Source organism: Xenopus laevis, chromosome 5S (genome assembly GCF_017654675.1).
Source record: "Xenopus laevis strain J_2021 chromosome 5S, Xenopus_laevis_v10.1, whole genome shotgun sequence".
In the NCBI taxonomy this organism is placed as follows: domain Eukaryota; kingdom Metazoa; phylum Chordata; class Amphibia; order Anura; family Pipidae; genus Xenopus; species Xenopus laevis.
Window position 1 is genome coordinate 26769337 of NC_054380.1, and position 14668 is coordinate 26784004.

A 14668-nucleotide genomic window follows, 5' to 3' on the forward strand; every position below is an offset into this window, starting at 1 on the left:
TTTCAGCTTGTTAGCTACGGCTGAGCCCAGGCAAACCCAATATTCCTCCACTGTGATCCAACCAGGACAGGATTTTCTCTGTGACAATACGACCCCATAGGGACAGGCGTCAGGTCATGGTGTCTGCTGTATGATAGTTACACGCCTGCCATCACCAGTGTATAGAGCAACTCGCCTGCACAGAAAGGGCTGAATTCCCAGTTAAAATATCCAAAATCTTATCATGATGTTACCAGGGTGGCTTTTTGCAACAACTGGGAAATTGTCACCCAAATGGTCTCTGTATACTGTATCTACAGTATATAACAGATAACTCAGAAGGGGTCATTTTGCCATGCAGAACACTGTGTGCAAAGAAAGGCTGCAATTGGCTCTTGATTTTGTATATTAAACCCTGTGTTGCACCGAATCCAGGATTCGGTTTGGGATTTAGCCAGGATTCTGACTTTTTCAGCAGGATTCGGATTCACCCAAATCCTTCTGCCTGGCGAACTGAATCTGAATCCTAATTTGCATATGCAAATTAGGGGTGGGGAAGGAAATTGCGTGACTTTTTGTTAAAAAGGAAGTAAAAAATGTTTTCCCCTTCCCAGGATTCGGATTCGCTTTGGTATTCGGCCGAATCTGTCGCAAAGGATTCGGCCGAATCTAAAGGTGGCCATAGACGCAAAGATCCGCTCCTTTGGCGATGTCGATGTCTTTCCCCGATATGCCATTAACGAGCATGGCTATATCGGGCGTAATCTGATTGTTCGGCCGTATGGCTGAACAATCCGATTACGATGTGCAATGGGCTCCGGCGGGATCGGTCGGGTCAAAATCAAACCTGACCAAACGACCGATCTCCGCTGGACTCCCCACACACGATCCGAAAACCGTACGAATCCTCGATTCGTAGGATAGGATTTGTGTGTCTATGGCCACCTTAAAATAGTGGATTCGGTGCATCCCTAGAAATGACCCGTAGGGCTCGGCTGCACCTCCTAAATATGTGATTTACCCTCGTCCTGATTTATCATCTCCTCCAATCAACTATATGACAGTCAGAAGCCTGCCAAATGCCAGTCCTCCGTGCTGGAGTTAAGGGCTGTCTGCTGGGGACTTGGGTGTATTAGGGGAATGAGGGATATGAGGAATGAGGGATATTCCCTGGGCCAGTGGTTATGGAGCTGTACAAAAAGATGAAGAAATAAAGAGAAAAGGAAAGAGTTGGATGACTTAATGGGGGGGATTAAAAGAAAAAATGTGTTTCTAGGTTACAAACCACAAATAAAAACACACCCTAGATATAATGTTATGCTATAGGGTATTTATACTAATGCCAACGCATTTCTAGCTATTTACTCTAAATGTTTTTCCTCTTTTTTTCCCAAACCTCCTGGAAATATTTCTATAGAACATTTGTTTGCTGACGTTGCCAGTTAATGAGAGTTTGAGGCTTTGCATTGTTATTAACCCTCTGCTAGGGTACGAATGATTGAATAGCTTGCAATGGGGGAAACAGGAGTCTGTAGGGCCCATCTGTCAGCCGAGGCAATCATGCGGCTCCATAACAATAATAAAGAGATGGGGAGACAGGCAAATGGGCCACCGACTGGAACACGTTCCTCAATGTCTATAGAAGGGTGTGATACTGGGGGAGCCAGCATTTAATTACACACAATACAAGTTGTTACTGTGGGGTGCACTGCCACAATAATCTCCTCTACATATAAAGACTGGATCCAATTCACGCAAGTGTTCCAACACCAGTAACTAAAGATATCTTAGGGTTTTTATTCACCGCCCCCTTATTTCTCACCATGGGAAATGTATTGGGAATTGGGGAATAAAGCAGAATCAGGGGGCGCATACCAATCTCACTGCTAAATACAAACAAAAAGCTGTGGGTGTCACTGGAAACAAACAGCATTGACACAAATAGGTGGATTGTATGGGATTGGGGAGTGGGTGTTGCACCTGCTATTCCTTTAAATAGAATTTAATCATGTCGTTCCCTGTATAAAACTTTAGATTGAAATTTATAGGGGCTCCCTATTAAAATGTATAGGGGGAGAGCTGTGCTAATATCTGATGAGAGCTTTATAGACGGGGGAAGCAGTGCTGATATGTGATGAGAGAAAAAGGAAATATCAATGAGTGCTAATTAATTATTGCAGCTACAAGGTTTTTCATGACACTTGTGATGACACAGAAGTAATAATGCTAGCGATATATTTATAAAGAACGTTACTGTCGGTGAGAGCAATTAGGCAACAGACAGTAACTTTGGGTTTGAATGTGCTCAGTCGCAAAGCTTTCCCATAATCTTCCCTTAATCTTCCTTTGCCGCTCAGAGGTGCGACTCACTGGAAAGACATGGGGGGATGCAAAGAAATATCTGTGGCTACTTAGCTTGAATATATTCTTTTACCATTTTATACTGTTGCTTTTATATGTTAGTGTGTTACTTTCCCTGACCGGAGCTGGACCCCATTGTAGAATCTACAGTAAAATGCTGTAACCATCACCTGCCCAGTCATTCACAAGAGCCACAAATATCCTGTCATTGATATCCTTATAGCCATTGCTTATTGATCAGTTATAACCATATAATAACTTTGAATGGAGACTGTGCTTTTGATTAGTTAAAGGAGAAGGAAAGGCTAAATTAAGTAAGCTTTATCAGAAAGGTCTATTTAAATACACCAGTAAACTCTCAAAGTAATGCTGCTCTGAGCCCTCTGTAAAAAGAAACACTGCATTTCTTTCCTTCTATTGTGTACACATGGACTTCTGTATCAGACCTCCAGGGCAAAGCCTTGAGCATGCTCAGTTTGCTCCTCTCCCCCTCCCTCCTCCCCTCCCTGCTGTAATTTGAGCCCAGAGATATGAGCGAGCAGGGAGACACTCAGGCAGGAAGTGATGTCACACCAAGCCAATATGGCAGCTGCTATCCTAAAGAAACAGCGAGCATCTAGAGCCGTTAACTAAGGTATGGTAAAGCATTCTGCAGAATAAATATAGTGTTATAGCTTGCACTATTGTGGCTAATCTATTGGCAATAAACTGCTTCAGTAGCTTTCCTTCTCCTTTAAAAGGACCCACACATTTTTGCCTTTTGAAAGATCACACAATTCCAAACACCTTTCCAATCCCAATGATAAAGTTACTTTAGAACTGAATTGCTATTGAAAGCAGGATTAGACTGTCCCTTGCTGTTCTCAGCACTGCTGCTTCTAACCATTGAAACAATGTAACAGACCCATAAAGACAGATGCAAAGCTCTATGGGAACAGAGGCTGGAGGAGCACTGGCTCTTGCTACATTGTTTCAATAGTCAGATCCAGCAATGGAGAGAATAACAAGCAACAGCCAGATGTGTACAGTTAACTGAGCATGTATAAAGAATAATGGAACGTTTTACTTAAAATGATATTTTCTTTCATAAGGCAACACCCCATTCAATCACCCCATTAAAGCACCATTGTTATGCCCTTTCTGTGGGAAGGGAGGGCTTGAATTAGGGGCTTACATCCCATTCTATGGCACCATTATTTGGGCAACTGGTATGGGAAGAAGTGTCCCCCTTTTTATGTCCTGGTATTTGGTGGTTAAATTGATTTATCCTTTTCATTTCCAGGCGAAGCCGAAATTGAAAGTGAAGAAGAAGATGATGATGATGACGATGACTGTAAAAAATCATCTATGGATGAGGTAAGCCTATTGTATAGGTTTTATCTTACATTTTGATGGATGTAAACATAGCACCCCCTGCCATTAATAGAGCAGAGGGGAGGTCCCAAAGTTAATATAAGGGTGTCATGCAATAAAAGTGTCAGATTTTTTACCAATAGGAACCTCAGAATAAAGCTAGCCATAATGAGCAGCCCATAATTACAAATGAGCAAGCGTACAGCAAGGCAGGAACCCATTACATAGAGAGTATTACTTAGATTGCCTGTCTGATGCCATTAAAGATTTACTCAGAAATTTCCTTGGTGAAAAACCGGAGCTGATGTTAATGGTGATGGAGCACAAGTCACTTCCCTCTATTTTTCTGAATGATTCTCCCATAGTTGGACATGATTTAATGCAAGGATATTACTTTGGCTTTTCTGGGGAATTTACAGTTAAGCAGCAATAATCATTATTATCGCTTACACTGAGTAAGAGGAGTGAGGGGCCGCAGTCAGTAGGACTTGGCTGCCATCTACTGGTGAAACATTCAACTGCTCAAAAAACTTGTTCAAAGGCACGAAAGACATGAACAAATTTCCTAAGTCTCCTAAGTGCAAGGGAACATCTTCCTAAAAGAGAAACACATTGATAAAACAAGGATTAACGAGCCCACTAATAAATATGCAGCATATTGAATATATTGTCCCTCTATGGGCAACAGATAGGGTTACTTAAAGGGGTGGTTCACCTTCAAAAACTAGTTGTTTTCAGATAGATCACCAGAAATAATGGCTTTTTCCAATGACTTTCTATTTTCTATGTGTGACCGTTTTTCTAATACTGAAGTGTCAAGTGTCTTTTTCACCTTCTGAAGCAGCCCTGGGAGGGGGGGTCGCCGACCCTGTAAACTGTTCTAAATGGATACATTTAGTTGGTACATTTCTTATTTTTGTCCCTGCTGAGCAGAATCTCTGGGTTTCGTTACAGGCAGCTGTTAGAATTGATACAATAGTTGCTAATACTCCAGAGATGCTGCTGAGAAATGGATCAACTAAATGTTACAAAATTGTAACAGTTTAGAGTCTGCACCTGAATTACTGAGCTGCCAGACTCAAACACCAGAGACAGGGACATTCAAATTTAAACTTAGATTTTGGAAAGGAAAGTGATTGGAAAAAGTGTTTATTTCTGGGGAACAATCTAAAGACAACTGAATTTGAAAAAGTGTTTGGAAGGTGAACAGCCCCTTTAATAGATCAGTCCAAAGTAACAGCAAGGGGTGCAGGGGGTTGTTTTCTGTACTGCACATATGAAGCTTTGGGGATGCCTGGGATGTGGTTCAGTGGCACCCAGCATAAAGCATCCTGGGCTGGTGTGTTTTTCATGAAGAGGGCCACCAATCAGGGACTAAAATCATTGGGAAACTAAAATCATTGGTGGTGCCATAACATCTTGTCACAGTCTGTGATTTTAGGTTTCCTTTTCCTCAAACCAGGGACAGAACAAGAGAAAACCTATTGGCGGCAGTCCTGTGTGTCCTACAGTCCCAGTGTGCATTTGTGTGTGCATTGACAGGCATGGTATTAAAGGATAAGTAAACCTTTAAAATAAGTGAATGTAAAACTTCCTTGATTACTTGGCGGTCAGACTGTCCAGCAGGTGGAGCTGTTGTATCAAAATTCATTGATATTAACAGTACATGTATCCCTTAATATCTTAAAAAAAGAAAATAAATAATGAATGTACATTTTCAAAAGTTCTTAGAATACCACTCTCATCAATTTTATATTTCACTTTCACTTATTTTAAAGGTTTACTTATCCTTTAAGTGCACACCTGGTGTGGATTTTTGCACGGAGATAGGGGCAGAAATAGCAAAGTGTAGAATTGGAGCTCTGATTTCAAACCTTGATAAATCTGTCCTCATACAGTGAAATTTCATCCCAAAGTCTGCCCTATGTGCACCCTAATGGGCTGATGCCATACCTGTTAGTGCAAACACAGCAATGGGCGGAGCACCTCAGCTTCTGGCTACTTTCTCTGCTGGCATAGCTACACTATGAGGTATATTAATTTTTACTTGCTAAACTGGAAAGTTGGCTCAAATCTCTCAAACTCAATCATGAAAAAATGTGAAATGAAAACTCTAAAACAGCAAAAAACTCTTTATCCTCAGTGATAAGTTTTAAAGAATTTTAAAAAAAACTCTGAAAAAATAGATTGCATTTTGTCTAGAACAACTCCCATTGACTTCAACATGAACTTGCCCGGCTTTTAGATGCCAATTAATTACATTTCAGGTTTTTTTGCCCTTAAAGTGGACCCGTCACCCAAAAAAATTATTCCAAATCCTATTTTATCATGTTAGTCAAGCAAAATGAACATTTATTACACTATATAAATTATTTGAATCTTGTTTCCTTCAGTCTGGGAATTCATAATTATAGCAAGCAAGCAGGAGCCATTTTGTGGACACTGTTATTAAGGCAAGCCTTGCATCATCTCAAAATCTTGTTTGTGCACCAGAATGGGGGAACTAATGTCCATCCCCATGCCCTGACTACACAATTAAATGGTAAAGAGAACTGGGGGAATGTGTGGAGAGCAGTGACATCTAGAAAGTGCTGAATGGAAAGTGAAAGTAATTGCATAGAGGAGGGGCAGACAATATTTGATTGACAGCTGAGATTTTTAAATGAGTTTACAGCTATGAACGATTTAATAAAAAAAAGAATTTGGATTTCAAGTTTCATTTGAAAAGGACTTTTATTATACAGCTTTTTATGTCTGGGTGACAGGTCCACTTTAATACAGTTCAAACATTCAATTTGCAGAAACTCTAATTCAAGTTTGTGTTTTTTAGTGCAATAAAAATGTGAATTAGCTGGTGTGTGTGTGTCACTATCCTAACTGTTTAAATGGACTTGGGAATGTGCATTGGATAAATACCAGTAAAGTTCATGATTTGTTTTCTTTCTCTGTTCGATTTACACCCAGAACAGCTATTACTGCCCACTGAGTACTAGTAGGGGCCCACTTTTTTTATTTTGTGTTGCATTTCATTATTCTTATGAATAATACTGGTACTGCTACACACTGAATTTGCTCTTTGCTTTCATCCCAAACATTGTAATTAATGAAATGATCTGTTGTGCATGGAATGATCCATAACAATTACTCAAAACCTGAGTACTGAAAGGCTCAGTCTGGCGAACTGCTCAGCAAATCTCTCACAGTTCAATTTATTCACATAAGAATTAACCGTGTACTTCTCCTTTGGCCTAACAGACAATACATATACATATATAATGCTAGGAATATATAGATAGGTAGCAGACTGTTATCAGATCACTCTAGCAGTGAGAGGTAGGGTAGTCAGCAAGGACAGCCTGAGTCAAAATGTGGAGTGAGTTTTTGGGTTAGAGCCCCAGGGCGACTGTGCGCCAACTAAGGAAGTAAGAGTGTAAGATTAGTTAGTTAGTGGCAGCCTAGTGGAGTGGCATTGACCAACAGTTTGGAGGAACTTGGTCACTGTATGCTGGACACCGCAGAGTAGTAGAGGGAAAGTTGATTGGTAGATGAGACCCCCTGTACAGCCAATGGTACTCTGGCAGTGCATTTCCGCATGAGATGGATTCTGGAGGCTTCAGGGAAGACATGCTGTGTAAGTGTTTGTGATAGAGAGGTTGTAAGAGGATCCTCTGAAGGTGTAAATAATTAATTAATGATAAGTTCCTGGTTAATTGTGACTCCTGACTGCCGGTGTGATTTTGTGAGAAGCTGTTTAATAAATGTTTGCCTTGATTCATTGCAACTATGTGCATTGAGCTTTCTTTGTAACATAAAGGCCTGGATGGGGACGTACGAGTTGTGGGTGCCCCCATTACACCCCTGTCCCTTGGCAGAGATGTCTGCCTGTTGCTACTACACGTGTGCCAGTCTGGTCCCTTTCCATTAAATACCATTGGCATGTATGTGTCCATGAATAGCCTGGGGCAGCCATGGAACCCTGGGGCATTTAACTTACAGTAAATCCATGTAACACAGAGCTTCCATGTTGTTGCAGGGCACAGCGGGTAAAGAAGCCAGTGCAACGGAGGAAATGTCTAATTTGGTCAACTATATCCAACCGGTCAAGTTCGAATCATTTGAGTCGTCTAAAAGTAAGTCCATGAACATGTATATACCCAACAGGGAGATCAATAAACACTAATTCAGTCACTTTCTTATATAAATGCCCTTATATATTATTTTATGAGCCACTGGCATAAAGTGCCTAATAATAATATCTAGGGGCTGACTGTGTGTGAATCATTTCTACCACCTCAATGATTAGATGAAAGTAAATGTGTATAGTGAGAAATCTACTCTTAAGCATCTGTGTCTATTTATCTGCTGCATGTTGATGTTACATGGGCTCTATAAGGGTCTCTACTGTACCTCCATGCCTATCTGGCACTTGCATGTTCCTGCCCAGTGTTTTGCTGCAGGACGGCAGGGGGTCAGTGCTGTTTATGTGCCCCCCAGAAAGAGTTTTAATGCAGGAAGTCCACCCACATCATATAATAATAGTGGCCACCCTATGCCTCCCACAAGAGTTATACTAATAAAATTTTAGTAGTACCAGGAACCCAGATTGTAGCAAGTACAGTGGCACAGTGCCAGGCAGGCATCAAACATGGAACTCTGCTCGGGCTTCGTGGCTGAGCAGGTGACCCGTGGGACAGATATTCCCATAAAGAATAAATGACAATGTGAAGCTGCTCCCCCCTTTCAGCTGTGCCCCATCCAGACACTAATGGAGCAGAACCAAGTGGAGCCCTTGCTATTTGCTGGCATGAGAGATATACTGGATTTAACAGTTTCTCTTTACACAGTATTCCAGCACCCTGCATTCCTCCTTGACTGTTTAAATAGGATCTGCTTCTGCTGAACTGCATGGTGATGATGAGGGTGTGTCCTTTACCTCAGGGGAGGGGCCAGTGCTCTTTGGGGGCGGGCCCATCTCCATTGGAGATGTGACTACGATGCCACAGGTTTATGATAGTGAATATTTTTATTGGGCCTTTAGGGAATGTTGAATCCCAGACAGGATCTTTTGGACCAGACAGTACTTTGACAAACATGGCAGTTTGTTTCCAAACCCTAACCTGACCTAATACATTGCATTGTGTATTTAGAAAAGTCCTACTACTCAGCAGCTGATTGGTTGCTAGACCAATCTGTTCTTCATTCACTGCTAAGTATACACAGTGATGATGATATACTGTATTGACAATATGTGAAACAATGTTTATTGATCTTTTCCAGAGCGAAACAAGAGTTTTGAAATGTCTTCATTTGTGGAAACCAAAGGCCTTGAGCAGCTGACTAAGTCTCCAGTGGAATTTGTGGAGTATCCTTTCTCTCAAGGGCGGATGGTGGGCAAAACTCTAGGGAACACCTTGGAATGAACTCCAAGGGTTCCAAGGGTTCTTAGATGTTTTACTCAAGGACTCAAATACTAAACATAAGCAGTGCCTGAAACATCAGTTCCTCAAATCCCTAGCAATATTACCATTGGGATTAGATATCTCCATAGGCTTTACAGAGAAAGGTGTAGTTATCTCCCAACACTTGCTATTTGCAATAATCTCAAGGGGAACTGCGCACTAAGGTCCCACCTCAGATCTGCAAGAGGTTCATAGATAAGGTTGACCTCCCAGTTTAAGAAACACTGGTGTATTTGATGGACCATTAGCAGATGTCTGGGGGTACTCAGAGTTGCTTATCCAGCACCTACTAAAAAAGTTTTCTTTGCAACAAGTATCTACACATTATATATTATGTATACATTATACCCTACAGAGCTGGTCTGCTGTTACACTACTAATATAATGTGTTTGATCCAACAGCAACACCTGTTTAATTTTGCGGACCCACCACACTTGGGAGAAAACCAAGTCAGTGAGCCAAGGAAAATCTTGTGATGTTGATTTGCTTAGAACTGACCAGAGAAACGTCAGATGACTCTTCCCTGCTCACTAACTTCATTTTCTCGGACTGTGGGCCGGCAGAACTGAACGGCAGGTGGCGATGTTGTTTCACATTCACTCTATTGGCAGTGTAAAAACTGTTATTATCTTGAAAACTAGAAAGAAAATGTATGTCGATTGTAAACGTGCTCAGGCTTTACATTTCCTTGCTGCAAGGCTTACACTATATGGATATGTCCTTCAAGTGTATTTTTTTCCTAAACCAATGCTCACAGATATAACAAAATGCAGCTGAGCAGAATTTATCCAAAAGGAACACGTGTAGATTCATCAAACTATATGCCTCAAGTGTTTTGGAATGCAGGATGCCAGCTGGTAGCACTCAACTTCCAAACAATCGGTAAGAGGGTTGTATTCATGATGGACAGACAGGGGGAGGCTAAAGTTCCCAATCCTGTCCCCTAACATGCATGTTATTCATGTGGAGTCCTATTTAGACAGGTGAAAACATCTTGGCTGCCTTGTTCCCGCTACTCCATTGACTCTCAATATAATGGAAATAACCAGGTCCCATTAACAAAGGGCAAAAGGAATATATGCCCAGGGCCCAAGAATTATGGGGTCCCATTGTTACTGTGCGTGCATTACTTTTAATGTGCCCAAGTCTCTTCCCCTTGAGTCCATAGTATCACTTAATGTAACCCTTAAAATATAAATTTACCTCCTTTTATATTTAGTTCAAACACACAAATATAGTATCAGAGTAATCAAGAGAATCGTAGCTACATTCAGTGGGGGTCATTTATCAACACTGGGCAAATTTGCCCATGGGCAGTAACCAATGGCAACCAATCAGATTGCTGCTTTCATTGTCCTACTTGCAGCTGGCTTCAAAAAGCTAATCACTGATTGGTTGCTATAGGTAACTGCCCATGGGCAAATTTGCCCAGTGTTGATAAATGAGCCCCACTGTCCAAGTAAAACAATGAAAGAGTAGGCAGCTGACACTTATAATAAATAGATAACACTAGATAAGTGTCATTCGGTAGAAACTCCTTGACATTAGTCTTCACAGTAGGCAGTTAGGGCTACTAGTATCCCCAGGTCTGCGGGCTTCATTTTTAATCAAGGGGTTAATGTAATAGAATTAGCAAATGTTGAGCCAGATCTAGTTACCCCTAGCAACCAACTGGATATTTCTAAACAGAGGTTAGTTAATGCAGCTTATTGATTGGTTGCCAGGCCTTAAGGTTGTAGAATTTAGTTGCTTTAGTGATGGGCAAATAAATTCACCTGGTGCAAATTTTTGTGAAAATTCCCCGCTAACAATTCGCCGGTATCAAAAAATTTTGGACGCGCGACTGAAAAATCAACACTATTCAGATGCCCATTGACTTTAATGCGGGTATCAAAATTGATGCGCGCGTCAAAATTAAGCAGGTGTCAGTTTTCGAGTATCACTAATTATTTATATATTAATTCTAATTTTATCAACTGAATTTAAATATAAAAAGAAATATGGAAATACAGTCCTTGTGGTCTGACATGGTCCAAACAAGTGAATTTAAGAATTTTTATCAGTGCAAGTCATTCATGATGCTTCTCCAAATAATATTCATTTATATTTTATTTTATTATTTATATATAATATTATATAATTGACTGACAAGCTGTGGGGAAAGAATGAAATGTTGATGATTTAATGTTTCTTGTCTCATGACCTAAATGTAGGACCTTTTTGTTTCTAAATAATTAAAATTGCATGAAAAGGAGAGGTTTAATAGGACTCAATCACATTTAACATATGTAGGAAAGGGAATCTGAGAATATTTTGTCCCGGATGCAAGAAGCTCAGAGCCACACAGCAGTATTTGTAGGTAATTGGACGACGAGGCAATGATCAATGGAAGGTTAGACCTTTATAGACCTGGAGCGCTGGGCAATACATTCCCCCCATGCCCTAAATCTGAAAGGGCCACATGGATAAGTGCAGTGTCGGACTGGCCCACCGGGATACCAGGAAAACCCCCGGTGGGCCCAGGTGTCAGTGGGCCCTCATGCTGCTCAATCTTGGCCGATTTCATGGCCATTCTATGAGAACAAAGAGCCTAAATATATGGAATAATAGATTATGGTATGTAAACAAAAGAGACTAGGAGACTGGAGGTTGAGTAAGAAGAGGAAGAATATAGTGTAGAGAGTGGGACCCTGGTGTAAGGTTTTTTTGGTGGGCCCCTGGTCTAAGGTATTTGGGTGGGCCCCTGGTGTTCCAGTCTGACACTGGATTAGTGTCATGATTGTTCTCTCAGAATAAAGGACAATTCAGATGGACTCGGGGTGATGGGCACATATTGATTATATCATTTATTTGTTCCCCCATTCCATTAGAAAAGTTCACTATTCAGCCAAGGTTACAATGTCTGAATGATATACACCGGCGCTAATCTCATGCGGCGGTTCTTTTTCCGAAGTTGCCTCACGAGGAAACTTCGGGTGACTTCGGAAAACGAATCATCACGTGTGATTAGCGCCGGCGTTTTTTTTTTCATTTTAGCCGGCGCATATTCAGGGAAGGCGTTTGGGGAGATTGGTCGCTGCAAAAACGAGGCGATTAGTCGGATTTAAAGGATAAGGGAGCCCCCCTAAAACAAGTGCCCTTTCCCTGATGGTATAACTTGGTCCCCCATAGCCAGGCCCGTTCCAACAATTTACATTTTCAGTGAATATACGATGTGAACAAACATGGCAGAAAGTTTAATGGAGTTTCATCATTACAGATCTCTCTATGCAGCTGAATATGGGGATGTACGAATATAACGGCAAATGCGGTTTCAGGCTTAAACCTGAGTTTATGAGAAGGCCTGATAAACACTTTGATCCATTCACGGAAACCACCGTTGATGGAATTGTCGCAAACACCGTCTCCGTCAAGGTAAATCTTTTCTATGTATGTGTTTAAATTGCTAGGGGATAATTTCCATAGTAACAGGTCAGCGATTTGTACGTCAGAATGAAAGATAAAAAGGGAAGGATGCAAAAAGAAAGTTCATACAGTCCAAATAACAAATCCTGTTGCTGCTGTTGCCAGATTCCCTGGCAACAGATTTCATGTATATAAATATTGCAAGGAAGGCAAATAATATAAAAACCATAAATAAAAATAAAGACCAAGTGAACAGTTGATATGAATAAATCCATCAACAAATACATTTATATTTGACAGGAAACTTCTCCGCGGTTTTTAATGGAAGCTTTCTTTCCTGTTTTCAGATCATTTCGGGTCAATTCCTTTCAGATAAAAAGGTGGGCACATTCGTGGAAGTGGATATGTTCGGCCTGCCCGTTGATACCAAGAGGAAAGCCTTCAAGACAAAGACGTCGCAGGGAAATGCAGTTAACCCTGTGTGGGAAGAAGAGCCTATAGTGTTTAAAAAGGTGACCCTTTTATTTATGTATCTAACCTTTAGTGTGGGTTATTCTTCTTGTTCACTATAAAAGGGAATGTAAATTAATTAAACTGTTCAGAGAGCTCTTCTCAGCACTTTTTCATTCTTTTTTTTTCTTGTTTTTAGTATATTAGCAGTTTTTTTACACTACTAAGCTAATTCATTTGAAACAACCGCACCACCTATAGAAAATCAGGTCTTCAGCAGACCCTCCTTGTTGTCATGGAACTACCATGCCACCAGTCAATACCAGTCCCACCCATCCTCACTATTAAACCATAACATTAAACCCATTATGTAGGATTTTACAAATGTTGAAATGTAAAAAATCTAATTATGTGTACCTACAGGACCCCTGGGTTCCTGGGACAAGAGGCTCTTAGGCTTTAGGCTGGCATCTTGAGTCTTTGCATATGCCATGCCAGGGCTGCTTGCTTGTAGTTTGGTTGTTAAAGGTTAACCGCATTCTGTTGCAATGGAAGAATTGAAGTGCAGTGTTGGAATACATTGACATGGTGTTTCATTGCCATCTGCTGGCAGCTGGATATTATTGCACATTTTGTAAATTTACCAAGTTTCCTAAATGAGATAAGTAGACATCTGCTTGACTTTTAGGGCACTCTTTATAAATATATATGTGTGTTTGTGCAACGTAGAGTTCAGGGTTTGGTCCAAGCCTAGAAACCCACAGCAGCCAATTGTCAAGTAGCAGAGAATGTTCTCCTATTAGCAAACGTCTGGTTGAATATTGTTCTTTCTACTGTCATTGCAAAGGTGGTTTTACCCTCTCTGGCATGTCTCAGAATATCCGCATATGAAGAAGGAGGCAAATTCATCGGTCATAGGCTATTACCGGTGCCGGCACTCCGACCAGGTAGGCTTTTCCATATGCAAACACTTTATTTTAAAGATTGTTGCACCATCATTTTTATCTGTAGATGATAAAGTAGGTTATGTTATAACCCTAAGCCCTTAATGACCATTGGCTGGTTTGTAGTTGCTGGGAGTACTTCAACAGCAACTGAACATCACCAGTTTGGATAACATGACAAAAACATGTACTGTCTCCATCTTCCCTTCTAAATCTAGTCTTCCCAAGCCTCCCTACCTGGATAGATAGAGACAGATGATAGATGGATAGATAATGGATAGATAGACCATGGATACATAGATCATGGAAAGATTGATATATAGGTAATGGATAGATAGATAGATTATCGATGTATAGATAGATAATTGATACTTATAGAAAGATAGATAGACAATGCATAGACATATGAGGAATAGATAATTATGTAGCTGATGGATAGATAGACAACGGATAGATGGATACATAGACAATAGTGATAGGATAGTGATTTGCAAATCTGACCTGTTACCCTTTGCTGAAAATTTTAGGAACAGCAAAAAAGTCGCCAAGCACATTGGGAGCAACATTTTTTAAACTAGCCATTATAGTCTATGGGCATTTTTCTTGACAAAACAAGGCGAAATATTTAATTCATCCCTAATGAAAGACAGATGGACGATAGGTGGATATGTAGACGATGGATAGACAATGAATAAATGGATAGACAGACTATGGAT

General features: G+C 40.6%; 1 protein-coding gene across 3 annotated transcripts in view; it reads left to right on the plus strand.

Moving 5' to 3' along the window:
* plcb1.S (phospholipase C beta 1 S homeolog) overlaps window positions 1-14668 on the plus strand; it is a 305516-nt gene that overhangs the window by 239965 nt on the left and 50883 nt on the right. For all 3 annotated transcript variants that reach the window (XM_041564337.1, XM_041564338.1, XM_041564339.1), the window contains exons 15-21: window positions 3623-3696; window positions 7727-7823; window positions 8971-9055; window positions 9911-10035; window positions 12413-12567; window positions 12906-13070; window positions 13856-13955. In XM_041564337.1, coding sequence (XP_041420271.1) covers window positions 3623-3696; window positions 7727-7823; window positions 8971-9055; window positions 9911-10035; window positions 12413-12567; window positions 12906-13070; window positions 13856-13955 — 801 coding nt within the window. The remainder of the gene's footprint in view (window positions 1-3622; window positions 3697-7726; window positions 7824-8970; window positions 9056-9910; window positions 10036-12412; window positions 12568-12905; window positions 13071-13855; window positions 13956-14668) is intronic.